The sequence below is a fragment of the Maniola jurtina genome, chromosome 24 (genome assembly GCF_905333055.1).
Source record: "Maniola jurtina chromosome 24, ilManJurt1.1, whole genome shotgun sequence".
Taxonomy (NCBI): Eukaryota; Metazoa; Arthropoda; class Insecta; order Lepidoptera; family Nymphalidae; genus Maniola; species Maniola jurtina.
This window is the reverse complement of record NC_060052.1, coordinates 2,988,563-3,008,351: the sequence shown is the minus strand read 5'-3', so window position 1 is coordinate 3,008,351 and position 19,789 is coordinate 2,988,563. Positions and strand designations below refer to the sequence as shown.

The 19,789-nt window shown below is 36.3% G+C and overlaps 2 protein-coding genes across 2 annotated transcripts; both read left to right on the top strand.

Annotated features, from left to right (window-relative positions):
- Positions 1-7,699: 7,699 nt before the first annotated feature.
- Positions 7,700-8,323, top strand: LOC123877517 (36.4 kDa proline-rich protein-like). Its single transcript, XM_045924320.1, has one exon. It carries the CDS (start codon positions 7,700-7,702, stop codon positions 8,321-8,323), a length of 624 nt encoding a protein of 207 aa, XP_045780276.1.
- Positions 8,324-12,134: 3,811 nt separating this feature from the next.
- Positions 12,135-17,256, top strand: LOC123877564. Its single transcript, XM_045924381.1, has 2 exons — positions 12,135-12,674; positions 16,915-17,256. Exons 1-2 carry the CDS (start codon positions 12,158-12,160, stop codon positions 17,166-17,168), a joined length of 771 nt encoding a protein of 256 aa, XP_045780337.1. The 5' UTR covers positions 12,135-12,157; the 3' UTR covers positions 17,169-17,256.
- The last annotated feature ends 2,533 nt before the right edge of the window (positions 17,257-19,789 follow it).

Genomic DNA, 19,789 nt, shown 5'->3' with positions numbered 1-19,789 from the left:
TATTGTACCGACATCGGATGTGATGTCATTGCACTTGATATTATTACGTTTTTAGGCTCCGTAGGTACCTCAAAAGGAAAACCGACCCTCGTATGATCACTTTGTTGTCTGCATGTCAATAGCAAAACCTTTTTTAACCCCCGACCCAAAAAGAGGGGTGTACCTGTGTATCTGTCTGTGGCATCGTAGCTCCTAAACTAATGAACCGATTTTAATTTAGTTTTTTCGTTTGAATGGTGGCTTGATCGAAAGTGTTCTTAGCTATAATCCAAGAAAATCGGTTCAGTCGTTTGAAAGTTATCAGCTCTTTTCTAGTTACTGTAACCTTCACTTGTCGGGGGTGTTATAAATTTTTTATTTACACTTGTTAAGGTATCTGTATCTCCTGAGAAAAAAGAAACCTTTATAGGATCACTAATTCGTTGTCTGTCTGTCTGTCAAGACAATCAAAACCCATAGGGTAGTTCCTATTGACCTACGAGTAGAATCATGAAATTTGGCAGATAGCAATGTTTTACTTTTACTACAAGTGAAGGAAAAAATCCGAAAACTCTGATTTTGTGGTTGCATCACAAAAACAATTAAAAAGTGTCATTTACTTATCAACTTATTATACGATAGTACGGAACTTATCTTAACGTAGAAGAAATTATTCAAGGAAATATTTATTATTTATGGTTTTTTATCACTCTCCAGGTCTTTACCTACTCATATTTCCATGCAAAAAAACCACGTCGATTTGTTGCTCTGTTCGCATCCGACGTGATTGGAGGACAAATCAACAAACCAACAAACAAACACACTTTCTTATTTAAAATATGGATAGTGATATATAACAAGTATAAATTAAAAATTTATAACACCCCCGACAAGTGAAGGTTACAGTAATTAGAAAATAGCTGATAATTTTCAAACGGCTAAACCGATTTTTCTTGGATTATAGCTAAGAACACTCTCGATCAAGCCACCTTTTAAACAAAAAAAAACTACATTAAAATCGGTACATTACTTTAGGAGCTACGATGCCACAGACAGATACACAGATACACAGATACACACGTCAAACTTATAACACCCCTCTTTTTGGGTCGGGGGTTAAAAAGAAACTAGATAACTGACATAATATCAAACTACTGAGTGTAGAAACTTAAGATTTTTGCAATTTTCTCTAAGGCGTAGACTTCCATTTAGAAAGAATTTACCTACAGAACTTCTGCACGAATAAAGTCAGGGGGATCAGCAAGTTAAGTACAATATAAACATACGTACATTGTACGTATATACGTAGCTTCAAGTTACTCAATATTTATTAAACTCTTACATTGTAACGTAAGTACATAATATCGTACGTGATGTATGAAAAAACTTACAACGAAGTTAAACTTAACATTCAAGCAAACATTAGTAATGAACTTCAAAACGGAAGTCAAGAACGCACTTTCACGGCAAAACACAAATACCTTTCTATAAAAACACACACCCGTATTTCCATAGCCATACGACTCAAAATACAAGCTTTAACTTAACCCGTAAGTATGAGAAAATAAGGTTGAAAATGCTATGGCTTTTTGTCCCGATTTTCCTATGTTGGTTATGTATTTATGTATTTAGGGTGTACATTGGAATGTAAAGCCTACTGACATGGTTCGTTCGTATTGTATGAGAATATGATATCGTGCGAGAATTTTCTTTATGCATTTAGTCATAATAACGTTGTTTTTTTAACCCCCCGACCCAAAAAGGGGAGTGTTATAAGTTTGACGTGCGTATCTGTGTCATCGTAGCTCTTAAAGGAATGAACCGATTTTAATTTAGTTTTTTTTTGTTTGAAAGGTGGCTAGATTGAGAGTGTTCTTAGCTATAATCGAAGAAAATCGGTTCAGCCATTTGAAAGTTATCAGCTCTTTTCTAGTTTTCTTGACAGGTAGTCTCTTTCACATCGTTTCGTCGGCAAAAAAGGAAATTTTTATTTTTCGTAGGCATATTAGATTAGATAATATGAAATTTATCATCATTGCACTTTACTATGAATTTGTGATGAGAAGGAATAAATGATGAGATATAAATACTTAACTCAAAACGCGACAATTTCAAAATTGTATTAATAATAATCAAAAACATATTTAAAAATTCAGTAAATAAACCTCAAACAATTAATTTTTTATTATTTAAAATATTAAACCTGTTATACAACTGCCTGCATAAAGTCTGGTACATTAGACATCAACGCGCGTTCATTTATTTTTAGACAATAAAACTTGAATAAGTTAAAATGCATTTATTTCATTCATGAAAAAGAAGAAAAAAACGATTCTTTTCATAAATAAAAACCTCAAACTCGCTGAAAAAAAAAATTGCCACTTAAATCTACCATGTTTGCGGAAATCTTAAGAAAGTACTAGATTTTATTGTGATATACCTAACTAGTTACAAAATGATTTTCGAATTTTTCTTTTACATGTTGTGTTATAAGACATTGCTTCTTGCCTTTCATGATTCTAGGTCAACAGAAAGTATCTACCTGGGTATCGATTCCCTTAGGAATGTCAAAATTTGCAGCATAAACGGCCTTATCTTTTGATTGCGTTGACTTAGGAGTTTGATTTTTTCACAGCTTCAAGGGTTTTTTATAAGTTTTTAACATTATAGTGCTTAGTTTCACGAGAAACTAAAACTGTTGCTGGATAAAGAAGGCTGAGAACTGGGTGTGGTGGCACTCGTTAGAAAAGACCTATGTTTGACAAATATCTGTGTAGATACCCCTTTGTCCGGTAGGAGGCTACGGCCGTGGGTAGATACCACCCTACTGGCAAAGCCATGCCGCCAAGAGATTTAGCGTTCCAGTACGATGCCGGTGTAAACCGATAAAGGGTATAGTTATAATACAAATCTGCACCACATCGCTTCCAAGTAGCCTACTACCATCTTAGACTGCATCATCACTTACCACTAAATGAGATCGCAGTCAAGCACTAACTTATAATCGAACTAGCTTAATATGCTCGCGAATTTGCGTGGACTATGCAAGTTTCAACCCCTTATTTTACCACCTTAGGGGTTGAATTTTCGAAAATCCGTTCTTAGCGGATGTCTAAAGATATAATAGCTGTCTGCTTGCGAAATTTCAGCTCGATCCGTCCAAGTGGTTTGAGCTGTGCCTTGATGGATCAGTTAGTCAGTCAGTCATCTTTTTATTTTGTATAACTTAAATAAAAAAGGTACCTACGTTAACAAAATCATGTACCACCTAGTTAATAGAGTTAGGTAACAAATACCAAGTCGCGAATAAAAACTAGTATTCAATAATAAACACCGACAAGTCGAATTTTCGGTCAGTTACATAGTACTCTATACAGGTGCTCACTTTCACAGCTTTCATTTTTACCAAGACATTTTACTTTACACAAACATGCAATTTCAACCTTATTAATTTGGACTTAGGGTTAATTTTCAAATGAGTAAAATGTATGTCAGTATTTGAGCATTTCATTTCTATTATGTAAGAGAAGTAAGAGTACTTTTGTAATAATTATATTATAAGTACAGGTCTTTAAACACTTAGTGTAAGAAAGTTTTTTTTTTTGGAAAAATATTGATAGGCAATTGATCGATTATGTGAAAAGGCATCTTCGAGGCAAACATGGTTGCACTGGTAATATTGTAACAGGTGTACAGAGTTAAACTGGAATCAGATACATATGATAAGTATTATGATTTTTAAGTACTTTTATGGAGCCTGGGAATTTAAAGAATTCTCACGGAATTTAAAAAAAAAACGTAAATTCACTCGGACCAAGTGGTGAGGATCAACAAGTAATCCTTATCCAAACTCGATACTAATCCATATCAAAGTAAAAATAAAATAACAGTAACAACAGAAAACTAAAATGATGGAAAAAATAAACTAATATTATTGTAAATGCAAAACAGGAACATTTTCTCCAGGAAAATCAAAGAGTTCGCGAGAAAGATTTTTAAAACCTAAATACAACCTAAATATGCAATTATCCAAGATTCAATCCTCTTCTTCTAAAATATAAGATTTAAAAAAATTGTACAACCACCAAAGCTACGCAGCAAGAAAATTTTAAGTAAATAAAAATTAAAAGGATACAAATTATACAATCCATAATAAAAACACCAATATAAAAGCTTACAAGTGTAAATTAAAAATTTATAACACCCCCGACAATCCAAAGTATTTGAGTTTTCCAAAACATCATTTTGAAATAAATAATTATGTATTTAGGCAACGTCCATCTTGACAGCTTGACATTTGTCTATTGACATAATATTATGAACCTAACGGTTATCCAACCTCCTTTTCTACAAGAAAACTAGAAAAGAGCTGATAACTCTTAAACGGCTGAACCAATTTTTTTAGATTATAGCTAAGAACACTCTCGATCAAGCCACCTTTCAAACAAAAAAAACTAAATTAAAATCGGTTCATTCGTTTAGGCGCTACGATGCCACAGACAGATACACAGATACACAGATACACAGATACACAGATACACAGATACACAGATACACAGATACACACGTCAAACTTATAACACCCCTCTTTTTGGGTCGGGGGTTAATAAAAGTAGTAAAAAAACTACGTTTTCTTTACTTTTTTACAACTCAATCGGTTTCATCTTTTCATTCAAGTCTTGCAATTATTTTTTTCGTTTTGTTAAAAACGAGACTACTAACGCCATCTAGTGATGCAGTACCAATAAAGTAAAACTCATCCCGCTCAACGCCATCTGTTGACGGCATATAAAAACATCACGACAAATGGTACAAAACAACAACAGCTAACAAAATGAAATCGACGCTCGTCGCTAGAGTGTGCTGTTTTTTTTTTCTTTTTCTCGAAAGTGTGAAAAGAATAATTACTTAGATCAGAGAACTAAATCAAATCGACCAGTCATCTTCAATTTTCTTTCACTGGAAACAATGATTTTTATTATTTTTTTTAAAAGTTACGTACCGTCGTTACATTTAGTTACTACAAAAGAAAGAATGTTGTAGTAAGTATTGAGTTTTGAACATGCTTTTTATCTTTGAGTAACACGTAAAAAAAGTGGTCACGTACGAGTCGGAATTGCACACGAAGGGTTCCGTCATCCTTACCATCGTACAAGAAATATTTCTTTTTTCATGGCGGCCATTTTGAAATTTTTACTATTTATTGTTATATTAGCAACAATAGAAATAGATACTTACACATTCTGTAAAATTTCAAATCTCTACCTATTAAGGTGCCCACGCACTCGAACTGCACTGCAGCGGAACTGCGCGTCGCGGCTGGAGAGAATATCGTGCGGGGCGCTGACGCGACGCGCAGTTCCGCTGCAGTGCAGTTCAAGTGCGTGGGCACCTTTAAGATTCATGAGATGCAGTCCACTGATAGACGGACAGCGGAAGCTTAGTACCAAAATATAGGGTCCAATTGGCATCTTTCGGGTACGGAACCCTAAAAATATGATCGTTGTACTCAAATCTGTAGCTACTTCGATTGTTATGGAGACCAGTCGTGCATTAAACCCCACTTACCGAAAATAAGTAGGTATTTTTCTCTGTGGTCGAAATAATGCCATTTACTTTTACATGGCTGAAAAAACTAACTAGACGTTGCGCTCGACTTCGTCTGCGTGGATTTGGGTTGTTGTTAGGGATTTTCGCGTATATTTGGACGAGGTATATTTACTGCTTCCCTGGTAGGAGATCTTGGAGTATCCAATCCAATCCAATCCATTAGCCTGTATGCGTCCACTGCTGGACATAGGCCTTTTTAAGAGCGTGCCACCAAACACTGTCTCCGCCTTCCTCATCCACCCGCTCCCCGCCACCTTCTCCTTGGCATTACCAGGATAATTACATAATCCCTACTAATATTATAAATGCGAAAGTGTGTCTGTCTGTCTGTCTGTCTGCTACGTTTTCACGGCCCAACCGCTGGACCGATTTTAATGAAATTTGGTACAGACTTGGAATACATCCCGGGGAAGGACATAGGCTACTTTGTATCCCGGAAAATCAAAGAGTTCCTACGGGATTTAAAAATCGAAATTCACGCGGGCGAAGCCGCGGGCATCCCCTAGTATTTTAATAAAACGCTGAGGACTTTTACACACGTTCTTTTTAATCCAATTCAAACAGAGAGAGAGAGATACATTATTGTGTGAGCGAGAATGATACATTATTGACAGATTCGATTACAATACTATAGAGATTCGATTTTTAAAAATTCTTTTAAAAATCTCAATTCAATTCCACGCGTACAATGTCGCGGGCATCATTTACTATTCTTATAAGCCTTTTAAAAGCCGATTCACACGCGCGGACGTACAAGTGACACTTGCTTGTGACGCGCGTGAATCCGTAGACATAACTGCACGCCTTATGTCTACGCGAACGTTCACGCCTCGCAAGCGGTATGCCATGTCTCATACAGTTCCATACATTACAACGCAATGCTACGCGCTACGTCTACGCTTACGCGACGCATACGCGTCCTGTGTGGCCGGCGACATAACGTAATAGCAAAAGCTAGCCGTCTAGGAACTAGTCTGCATCAATTTTAATTTCTTTTAATTGAATTTTACACACGCGATAGACCGATCGATAGCAGAGCTCCAGATAGCAGATTAGGTTAGTGTGAAATTGATTTTATATCACTGACCTAGCATTCAAGCATGCTGGACTTGCGATTGCCAACCTGTTTTTGAAGCATACATTATTATTAAGTTAGACTAATGTAAGTACATAGTTTATATTAGTAAAGTATTATAATATATTAGAGTACCTAAGTATTACCTATAGATAAGCTGTCAAGGGCACGGGTAATCCTTTATGTACGCAAACTCACTAACAAACTGCTGTGCAGTTTGGCGAGTTGTAAATTATAAGTATCTAGCTGATACCCGCGACTTCGTTCGCGTGGTTGTAGATTTTTTTTAATTCCCGTGGGAAATCTTTGATTTTCCGGGATAAAAAGTAGCCTATGTGCTAATCCAGAGTATAATCTATCACCATTCTAAATTTCAGCCTAATCCGTCCAGTAGTTTTTGCGTGAAGGAGTAACACACATACACACACACACACACATACAAACTTTCTCCTTTATAGTATTAGTGTGATTCATGTTAGTGCATTATAGGTATAATTGATAATAAATAAATATTAAAAAAGTAACTTGATTTTCGCCATTTTGGCACTAATAGCATCAGTGAGCATCATATTGTGAGCGCACTCGAAACTAAATTTTATTAATGAGACATCTAGATAGGTATGTATTAACTACGAAGACTATTTGACGATGTCAATTGTTTGCAATTGCAAAAGCTCGATACATCGCTTCGAATCGCCACAAAATATAACTGTCATTTTGTATGGCTCATCTTTTCCAGCGTACTTGTATTATGTCCATATCAGCGTTTGATATAATCATATCAAATCAATTTTTACACAAACGTAACTCATCTAAATTACGTTTCCGGATGAGGCATCACGTACCTAATGTAAACCTTTGCATATTACGTCGACTTTACGCATGTGAATCGCAATCGAAGTACGACTCGGCATGTAAAGGTTGAAGCGAAAGAGTCTATAGTGATAAGGCCGCCTTTGCACCCAAGCTAACTTGTTGTAAATAATTCAAAATACAATTCAGTCTGTAAAGATTGAAGCTAAAATAGCTCTAGGGATGAAGCCGCCTTTGCACCCATGCACTATTGTTGTTCTCCCAAAAAATACGATTCAGCCTGTAAAGCTTGAAGCTAAAGAGCCTTTAGTGTTAAGGCCGCCTTTGCACCCATGCACTATTGTTGTTCTTCCAAAAAATACGATTCAGCCTGTAAAGGTTGAAGCTAAAGAGCCTTTAGTGATAAGGCTGCCTTTGCACCCATGCACTATTATTGTTCTTCCAAAAATTACGATTCAGCCTGTAAAGGTTGAAGCTAAAGAGCCTTTAGTGATAAGGCCGCCTATGCACCCAAGCAAACTTGTTGTTCTTCCAAAAAATACGATTCAGCCTGTAAAGGTTGAAGCTAAAGAGCCTTTAGTGATAAGGCCGCCTTTGCAACCATGCACTATTGTTGTTCTTCCAAAAAATACGATTCAGCCTGTAAAGGTTGAAGCTAAAGATCCTTTAGTGATAAAGCCGCCTTTGCAACCATGCACTATTGTTGTTCTTCCAAATACGATTCAGCCTGTAAAGGTTGAAGCTAAAGAGTCTTTCGTGATAAGGCCGCCTTTGCACCCATGCACTATTGTTGGTCGTCCAAAAAATACGATTCAGCCTGTAAAGGTTGAAGCTAAAGAGCTTTAGTTATAAGGCTGCCTTTGCACTCTAGCGCAATAATTGTATTGCTTCTTGTTTCTTCGTCTATGTAGGTTTCTGTTTTTGTTGCACTAAAGCTTTACACTGCTAATGTTATTGCTACTCTGCTATTCAAAATGAGAAAGGTTCAGGTCTTAGACCTCCACGCTGACGCGGATTGGTAAGACTTCACACACCTTTGAGAACATTATGGAAAACTGTCTGGAGCCAGAGTATGCCGAGTTCTACTTTCTTCACAATATTTTTCTTCACCCTTAAAGGAAAGCACCCGAAAAGTTTGAGCTCCCGGAATCGAACCCCGGCCCCCTGAAAAGTCGAGCGCCGAAATCTCTATCACCGCATGGTCTATTTAGCAATGTTTAATTAAAGAATATTTGCTGTAATGAATTAATGGGCGCACCGAAATTCTATACTAATAAATAAAATTGGAGTGTCTGTCTGTAATTTCGAAATAACTACCTCATATTAAGCTCATATGGTTATTTGAACGATACCATAACTGAATCACACGTTTTTAAAATTTTTGTCTGTCTGTCCGTCTGTCTGTCTGTCTGTCTGTCTGTCTGTTTGAAAAGGCTAATCTTTGGAACGGCTGAACCGATTTTGACGGGACTTTCACAGGCAAGTAGAGGATTGACCAGGGCGTAAAATAGGCTACTTTTTTAACCGACTTTTAAAAAGGGAGTTGTGTTTTTCTATCTATGTACACCGAAATCTCCGAGATTTCTGAACCGATTTGCGTCATTTCTTTTTTAATCGATAGAGGAACTTTGCGACATTGTTTCATAAAAAATTTGGAGTTCAACTCCTCAATCCTGATGCTGCAGGGGATCTGACCAATCCACGCAGGCGAAGCTGCGGGCATCAGCTAGTTCTAAAAATAAAAAACATGATAATTCTATGATAAAAATGTGTGATTTCCACTTGCCAGGAGAAGTTGCCACGATAATAAGTGTTTGGCAATGCATGACTTGATTTCCAATACTATTCCGAAGAAAATATAAAAAAATAGGCTTTATACAGTGGCGTAAGATTTTTTACACCTTTATTTCCTGTTATATCCCAAAGCCACCATTATCCAAACTTCATAGTCGCTGATCGTTTCTGTGTTGGGGACAATACGCAGAGAAACTTTCAGCTTTTATAAAATGAAGATGGTCTGGCACGCGCTGGCTCTTAATCCATTAATCTCCAAGTCTTTAACTATCCCTTTGAATTGTCAAATGCTATTCCAGCCAGCAGTGGTTGCATTCGGAATGCCCTTCCTACCGGAAAGAGTCAGCCAAAGTCAAAGTCAAAATCAAATTGTGTACTATTGTATACTTTCTGACTTTCAAACAATGATGTAGTGGTGATAATTAGTAATTAACTTAAAACTTAAGCTACGAGGGTTCCAAACGCGCCCAAGTCTGAGAAGAGCCCAAAACCAATTTAGCCGGGTATTCTTTTTTATCACCACCTTACAAAGTACTCTCTGCTTATAATATAGAGTTTAATGACCATTAAGTATTTAACCTTCTCGATTACAACTTCTATGAGTTGCGCTAGACATGTTTTACCTTCCGTCGCGCCTCGCTTCCGTTTTGCCATGTTTGTGTTTTAGGCTCCTAAGTATTTAACGTCACGTCGGTAAAAAGTACTTACAAGTATCCACGGCCCCGCCTTCCCATTCTTTTAATAGCAAATGAACTACAATTTCGCTTATCAAAATTGTCACATCATATAATTTGGATCCAGAAAGCGAGTCGCTTCCATGTCGCGTCTTTCTAATAGACACGTCAACCGTAACTCAGTATTTTTACCGACTTCGAAGAAAAAGCTAAGGACATAAGTTAAGAGTGCCCTCCATGGGCGCTTTAAGTTGAACGTGAAATATATGCTTTTGCAATCAACATTATTGCAAGCGGAACATACTTCTCAAAAGCGAGATGCTTTATGTGTGAAAAACGCGAATCAACATTTTGTATTAAGTTATTTTTCGCAAATTACTTAATTAATATTTTTTAACTAGCTGATGCCCGCGACTTCGTTCGCGTGAATTTAGGTTTTTCTTGACAGACACGACGGACGGACGGATAGACAGACAGACAGACAGACAGACAACAAAGTGATCCTATAAGGGTTCCGTTTTTCCTTTTGAGGTACGGTTATCGTTAAAGCTAGTTATATGTATAGAATTACATAATTAAACGCGCATCGGGTGGTTATTCTAAGGCTGAAATCTATAAAGCGCACTTTGACTTTGCTCTGACTTAAGATTGAGTTAAAACGAGACAGATTTATGTGAGAGATATAGCTCTGTCTCGTTTTAACTCTGTCTTAAGTCTAAGCAAAGGCAGAGCGCGCTCTATAGATCTCACTCTAAGAGCCCGCATAACTTCAAAAAGTTTGAAAGTGCATTACCGAGAGCGAACTTCAGACACTCCGAATAGGAAACGGATGGGAGACGGTCTTATCTACTAGGCTATCACTGCTAAAATGCATATTTTTTTTTTAATAAAAATAGCAAGCAAACGAGCAGGCGGGTCACCTGATGTTAAGTGATTACCGCTTTTGCAGTACCAGAGGAACCTCCAATGCGTTGCCGGCCTTTCAGACATTTGTTGTTCCGCCCCATAACCCCATGTTGTAATCTAATGGAAATACATAGTTGCAGCTAAAATACCATAAATCCTACCTAATGAGAACAATTGCGATTGAAGTAGGTAATTCTATAAGCTCAACTTTCAGTCTTATCGCTAAATTGTCATGAAAAAAATATCTACATGCGGTTTATTACTGAAGTAATAATTGTTTACATAATTTAAGTAGATTATACAATAAGTCAACCGATAAAAAAAACCAATCTGTTCACAATAAAAAACTTTCCGAATAGAACTTACTTTCGATAAGTAAATAAAATATTCTAACAAATAGACTTACTTTATACTACACTCAGGAAAAAGGACTAAAATAAGCGCTGAAAATATCCTGAAATCAAAAAGCAACTCTATTAATCGTATTCTTTAAGTCTATTTTAGAATGACGACAATAATATCATGGTCAGCAAAGTTTAATGCCCGTTGAAAAGTAATCAGTGTTGAAGACTTTATCACACGATAATATTAAAAGAAGGTAAGAAAGCACTTTTGAGCCCTAGAACTCAATTTTCTTTCTTATAATAATCATCACACTAATATTATAAAGGAGAAAGTTTGTATGTGTGTGTGTGTGTGTATGTTTGTAACTCCTTTACGCAAAAACTACTGGACGGATTGGGCTGAAATTTAGAATGGCAATAGATTATACCCTGGATTAGCACATAGGCTACTTTTTATCCCGGAAAATCAAAGAGTTCCCACGGGAATTTTAAAAAACCTACATCCACGCGGACGAAGGCGCGGGTATCAGCTAGTTTATAATATTAATTTTACCATAAAAGTCATAAATCAGAGGCTGTACAGTAATTTTTAATTTACTTAATTGAAGCTCAGTTAGAAAACGAATCAAAATTACAAGCAAAATTTTTCGTTTCAGAAAGGTTTGAAAATTAAAAGTATATCTGTTGCATCTCTACCAATTGCCTCTACTGACTGCCTACGATAATAAACCGAAGCACTATTCGGAAAATGTAAAACAAGCTTTAAATCAAAGCCCTGAAAGCACAAATTCGATTTACTTATCATGAAACTTTTTGCAATCAGCGTTCTATGAAAATATAATGGACGCGGCATAGTCGGTACTAATCATTAAACTATGTGAGACATATAAAAGCAGAACGAAATACAATTCTTATCAAAGTAAAACAGCAATCGTTTGTATACGGACGCGTTCGCAAAAAATATGTCATATTTTTTTTTAATTTTCGCGATAAATGCTGTATCAGCATTGTCTTTGCCGAATCCTGAAAATGTGGAATTGAATGATGTCGAACCTTCGATCGAGTCGACGGCGCGAGCTATGGGCAAGGAGTGTCCGAACGGGATTTTCAGTGCAACATGTTTGAAAATTGAAGCTATATCTATGCTTGAAAAGCTTAGTTCGAAGGACGAATTGCGCCTTTTGCCTGGGATAAGTGTTGTGAAAGAGGTCAAAGAAAATGGAAGTAAAGCTGAGGAATTTGCAGCTGAATTGGCCAGGGCGATGCCGTCTAAACCTGATGAACGGTTGGATAAATATCTGTTGTATAGACTGGGGAGTTACTTGGATAATCACTCAGTGAAGCTGAGACTCTTGGATGATGGAGCGACCGAGGAAGCTAGGGCACTTATTGGGGAGGCTCGAGGCAAAGGGGGTGGCCTCGGCGGTGGCAAGAAGGGTGGCATGGGTGGTTTGATTGCAGCAGCTCTTATGATGAAGGGTACGTTGGTTTTTTTTTAAATGATCATAAACTTATGGTTAGCTTTAAATCTAACGACTTTTGATCGACCAATTTTTTTACTTAAAATGTCTTGGTATTTTTGTCAAGAAATAAAGAAATTTTTAGTACAAGTCGTACAAAATACCACACAATAATATTATAATTGAGCGTCAATTAATCTTACAATGCCGTGTTAAGCTATACAAAGTCTCCGATAACCATGTCGGAGGGTTGCCAGCAAAACATACATTAAAAAAAAAAAAACTTACTTTTCGATCTCAATTAGCCACAATTAAGTTTTCGATTTCAATTAGTCTGTGCGCGCTTCATGCTGAAACTACGGAACGGACGGATTTAATTATTACTACCCGCGACTTCGTTCGCGTGGATGTAGGTTTTTAAAAATCCCGTGGGAACTCTTTGATTTTCTGGGATAAAAAGTAGCCTATGTGCTAATCCAGGGTATTGTCTATCTTCATTCTAAATTTCAGCCCAATCCGTCCCGTAGTTTTTGCGTGAAGGTGTAACAAACATACACACACACACACACACACACACACATACAAACTTTCGCCTTTATAATATTAGTGTGATAATATAAGTTAGCTGAATGACGCCCGCAACTTGGTTCGCGTGGATTTAGTTTTTAAAAATTCCGTAGGAACTCGTGATTTTCTGGGACAAAAAGTAGCTTATGTATTAATCCAGAGTATAGTCTATCTACATTCCGAATTTCAGCCAAATCTGTTTAGTAGTTTTTCCGTGACAGTATCAAACATACATCCATCCATACGTACAAACTTTCGCGTTTACAGTATTAGTAGGATAACTTATTTTTATACTCAGGCTCAATTTACCTATAGGATAGTTTTTATCTCGAAAAGCAAAAGGAATCCTTGGGAATAGGGAATCATATTACCTATTTATCGATGTTACTTTAAACTGTGGTTCTCTTACGGATCTCCTCATTAACTCTGTTAAATATTGACCGATTCTTACAATTTTTTTTTTACAAAGGTTGTATTATCAGGTAAATGTGATGTAAATTCAGTGACGATTTGATGAATAGATTCGGATCTAGATGACAGAACTTCTCAACGAGTAACAGCAAATCGATATCGATCGATCGAATATAATATTATATTGTATTGTACTCGTAATATAGCATATTATGCATATTTATGTGTGGAATAAAACCAACCCAGGCGAAACCGGGGTGTGTCAATTAGTGGGTAAATAATAGTGAACAGCGGTGTCATCTAGTATTTAGTGATCACTGCCGCCCATGGACATTTTCAGCACAAAATGAGCCGCCAATGCGTTGCAGGCTTTTCAGGAATTTGCTGATCCATCCCTTGAATAACCCCATGTAGAAATCTAGTGGGAACTGTTCCCACTAGATTATTAAGTAATTATTCAATTACTGAATTATTATGTACTAACGTGGAAGACCGCCGAAGGGATTCGGTTCCACAATTTGCATGTTCGTGGCAAACATTGAAGTACGCCACTCACCCAGGTGGTGGAATAAAAAGGAGGGTGAAATAAGGTTTAACCACACCTCCCCCGTTGTTATGAGAATATTCCTGTCAGAGAACTATGCATAAGTACGTTAAACAACGACGAAGGCTGCTCACTTCTTGTACATCTATGACGAGACTATACAGGTTGTTTGGTAATTACGTGTCGTCATTATACACTAATTACCAAACATCCTGTATACAGGTATCCGAGACGTAGTCGCTAACTATGGGCCTCATAAGAAAGCTCAGAGCTATGCTTGAAGTTTCTCTACGTGATCAAATCAGAAATGAGGAGATCCGTAGGAGAACCAAAGTAACCGACATAGCTCACCGGGTTGCGAAGCTGGAGTGGTAATGAGCTAGTGCAAATAGTTCGAAAAACCGGCCAAGTGCGAGTCAGGCTCTCGCACCGAGGGTTCCGTTCTCGGGTATTTTTCCGACATTTTACAAGATAAATCACGGCCCAACAGTTTAACCGATTCTGACGTTTAGTACAGAGTTAGCTTATATCCCGGGGACGGACATAGGTTACTTTTTAAGTTTTAAAGAACCAAACAGTTTCCACGGGATCTTCAAAAATCCAAATCCACGCGGACGAAATCGCGGGCATCCTCTAGTAAATTATAATGATGATTATCTATGCAAAGGAAAGAGGCGTGATATTAATTCACCATGGTATATTCACTGTCAATGGAAAACAGTAAAGCACCATGCCATTAAGAAGTGTCATTTTTGCCATTATTATTTCTATGCTCTGTTTCTGCCCTATCTAATGATCTTGTTTGATGTTATGGATGTAAACTTAAAAGCTGTTTTCGTGATATCGAAATAGGGTCCAATTTGGAATAACTGAAAACGTTTCCAGCGTTTTAATAAGTGATGGTGAAGATAGTACGGTTTTATGAGATTCTAATAAAAGTTAAGACTATGTTCTCTTTTAGTTTGTGAGAAAAAAACACGAGAAGAAAACAGTGAGATCTGTTATCTATATATTTATGTTATCTGCCAAAGCCACCATGATCCGAAATTGATAGTTGCTTATCGTTCCTCCATGTGTTGGAGATAATACGCAGAGAAACTTTCAGCTTTTATAAAATAGCGAAGGTTTGGCCCTTGCAAGCTCTTACGCCAGAAGACTTGCCTCTATCTTTTCGGAGTGATGTGCGTTTTAAGCAATTAAAGATCACTCGCTTTAACGGTGAAGGAAAACATCGTGAGTAAACCTGCATGCCTGAGAGTTAGTTCTTCACAATGTTTTAAAGGTGAAGCCTATCAATTCGTAGTTGGCCAGCGTGGTAGACCATGGCCAAAACTCCTTCTCATTCTAGAAGTAGACTGGTGCTTAATAAGCCGGCGATGGGTTGATCTGATGATGGTGAATTTTCGTTCTTCTCTCTGGGCTGGTTTCCGCACTTAAACGTCTCCGTCTGTTGTGCGTGCGTTGCCTCTCTCCGCCGAAGTCTTCACTCCAGCCATCCAAGCTCGCTCCAGAAGCCGAGTAGACCGCCCAGGTTGCCGAGGGCTTCATGAAGTGAGGTTGGGGATCCCAGATGGCGTTCTCGTTGTTCTGCCACGCTCGTGCACTCCAGAAGCTCGTGCGTCGGTGTTTCATCGACCTGCATGCAGGCCCTGCACAGAGGACTGTCGGTAACACCTATAACGAAAACGTGTTTGTTTAGTGGGCTATGCCCTGTTATGAGTCCCACCACCTTCCTAAGTTTACCTTTGTTCAGGCAGAGTAGTTTGTTAGTTTGTCGATGATCATGAATATGATAGACTAGTATATAGATTTCTAAATAATTATATCAATGATGAGCATAATGTTATTACGCTAATCTGAAGCTTTCACTGCGACTGCAATCATTTCACATATCGAGAGTAATATGTTTAGATCATTCCATATAATGTGTTTATAATTCAGTTACATTAGAACTAGATATTTTTATTACTTTGTCATCATTAAGATTATTACTAGATGATTCCCGCGACTACGTATGTGTGATAGGTTTTTAAAATCTTGCGGGAACTCTTTGATTTTTCGGGATAAAAAGTAGCCTATGCCGGTCTACAGGATTAAGGGTACAAGCTATCTCTGTATCGAATAGATGATGCCAACGATTTTGTCCGCGTGGATTTAGGTTTTTAAGAATCCCCTAGGACTTCCATTCATTCCATCAGCCTATATGCGTCCACTGCTGGACATAGGCCTTTCCAAGAGCGCGCCACCAAACACAGCAAACACAGTCCTTCGCCTGCCTCATGCACCCACCCCCCGCCATCTTCTTCAGGTAATCAGTCCAGCGACTCGGACAGGACTTCACTAGGGTAGAAATTCTGAAAATCCTTTCTTAAGGAGGTATACCGAATATGTTTCCAAATAGCCTCGATAGCTCAACGGTTGAGGAGCGGACTGAATTCCGAAAGGTCGGCGGTTCAAACCCCACCCGTTGCACTATTGTCGTTCCCAAAGGGGAGTATTTAAAAAAAAGAATATTTGCCATACTACTCATGACTAATATTCTTTAAAAAAAAGTATTTTAAGTTCCTAGCTGTTTGAGCTGAACCTACATTTATATTAGTCAATCTAAAATTAAATAAAATTACATTAAATGGATTGAAAATTTATGAATCAAAAAATGAACACTTTTTACACTTTTACATGCGAAATAAATTATTTATGGTTTTTTATGACTAATTCGTGCGTCAATTATTTTCAGGAACCCTGATGTCCATGGGTCTTGGAGCCCTCGCGTTGCTAGCAGGGAAGGCGTTGATGACAGCTCTCATGTCTCTTCTCCTCTCTGCGATCATCGGCCTGAAGTCTCTGACCAGTGGTGGCAAATCCACAACCTACGAGATCGTTTCCAAGCCTGTCTACAGTCACTCCCACTCACACTCAACAGCACATGAAGATGTTGGGGGGTATGGACATTCGGGATATGGAAGGAATTTGAAGATCAGGAGACGTTAGATATAATAAGTTGAACAGGTCATAGCGCATTATTGGCATATTGGTGATAATTCGGTTTCACACATTCCCTAAACTAAATTGGCAGGTGGAAAAGTAGGTAATGCTGTTCTTTTTCACATGAAACATTGTGAAAAGAATACCTACCGCTATTCTTAAATTTGCCAATTTAGTTTAAAGTTTGTGTACAAACTAATTAGTTGATTTTTACGACAGAAGGTTGTTTGGGTGAGATGTTTATATTATATTTTCAAAGAAAATCTATATTGAGGCCGTTTAGTAATCTTCTTTTTCAATTCTTTATCCATTCTTCTCAACTTTGCTTCCTATTGCGTCTTTATTTTAGCAACTTAATTGCTTGAATTACAGAAATCGTGTTTAAGATAGTTTCTGCTCAGTTTGAGTGATATTTTTATATATTTTCGAAGAATATCTATCTGTTTTTCTTCATTATTTTTTGGCTTTGCCTGTTCGATATCAAAAGCCTTCGCTGCTTTGCTTCCTAAGATATTTTATATTTCTATCATTTTGTTTCGTATTGTATATCTGCATTTATTCCTTTGTCTAAAAGACTGCGTCCCAGCATCCCAATTAATGTTTAATTTAAGGACCCTGATTTTTATGTTGTCATTCAATTAAATGGCATTTTGAGCTTCCATCTTCATTTCCTATCTACTGTATTTTCTCGAGTAGTGTCTCAATGCTTATGATCTTCGCTCCAAATATTTCTTGTTACTGACTTTGTTGTTTTATCAACAGTAACTTTTTCTTAAGTAGCTTCTTCTGCTATTTTGGGGCTATGCACGCCCTGTATAACTTTGACCGTCTCCGATCCATTGTGATCATTCCACTTCATATTTCCTCGTCAAAACCTTTGGCTGCCAGATACAGCGGCAGTTAAAAGGGGTCTCTCCGTCACTCGTTTCATACAATCGTAGTTCCAATTTCATTTGAATATTAAGCAACCAAAGTCCATGAAATTTTGCAGACATATTTTAGAAACTAATATCTATGTTTGTGGTTTTCCAGATTTGTGGTTAAAGAATTTTCTGTTAAAATATTCAATTTCAAAGTTACGCGGTCTTAAAAATTTACATACAAATCTTTGAGCCGCTGTATTTTTAAAACTACATATTTTTAGAAAAATCTAAAACACCACAGACACAGATATGTATTTGTTTCTAGAATATGTTTGCAAAATTTCATGGACTTTGGTTGCTTAATATTCAAATGAAATTGGAACTACGATTGTATGAAGCGAGTGACGGAGAGAGCCCTGTTAAAGTGAGTCTTCAATGAGTGATTTCTTAAATTACTATTCCTATTTTTCTATTAGTATCTAATATCTATTAATGTATTATTTACATTTATTATATCATCCATACAATGTTTCTGCTAGCGCTCAATAAAATGACTTATGGATGAATGGATACTATGAAAAATACTATAATGCATTTCATGAATATGTACAAAAGATTAATAATAATTAATCATTAATCTATAAAGTTGTGAATTTAATTTATAAAGTTGTGAATGGGTGAACGAATGATTAATTTATTTTATTTATTGACAATACAAGGTAATTTAAACACAGTTTTTTTGTTTTGCTTTAGTTATTTAACTAGTTAATTTTTTATGATTTGCGTATTATTTCATTTTTGGATTTGTTTGACTCTTTTGTTAGATTTTAATCTTTTTTCATTTTATAATGCATTTTATTTTTGTGTACTTATGATAATAAAAAATATGTAGAAACAGTATTAAATATGTGATAAATATAAACATATTAAATTATAATATTATATTATTTTTGTAATACTTTTATAAGACTGGTTTTATTATATTTAGTTATAATATATACCTATATTTGTATTTTTATATTTAATTAGGGTTATCTAATTATGTTTACTGTATGTAGCTACATTACTATTTATTCCATATATTTGTAAATTTATTTATTTAATCTATCGACATATATTTACAACAATATTTATAATAAGTATATACTTTTAACTATAAAATTTTATACAAGTACATATTAATAGTATATTTAATATTTTAGCTAAGCCAAAGTTCATTGATAAATATACCTATGTATTTATATAACATGTAATTATTTTGCATTTTTATGTACTGTATATTTTAATAAATTACCTTTTTATATTAGGTTAAAATGTCGCAAATTTTACCCTCTCCTTTTAATTTTTTTTTCGATATGCTATGATTTTGTTTGTTATTAATTTTTTGTTTTATTTTGCTGGCTTAATTTTATTTTTTTGTGAAAATTTTTGCACTGTACTAATAAATGAATATAATTTAAAAAGTGTATCTGTCATTTACCTCTCTTTCTTAAACTGCATAAATTTTTATACCATAACTAGGTTATACCTGCCGCTTCGTCCGTGTGGACTACACATATTTCAAATCCCTATTTTACGCTTTAAAGGGTTGAATTTTTAACACCCGACCCAAAAAGAGGGGTGTTATAAGTTTGACGTGTGTATCTGTGTATCTGTCTGTGGCATCGTAGCTCCTAAACTAATGAACCGATTTTAATTTAGTTTTCTTTGTTTGAAAGATGGCTTGATCGAGAGTGTTCTTAGATATAATTCAAGAAAATCGGT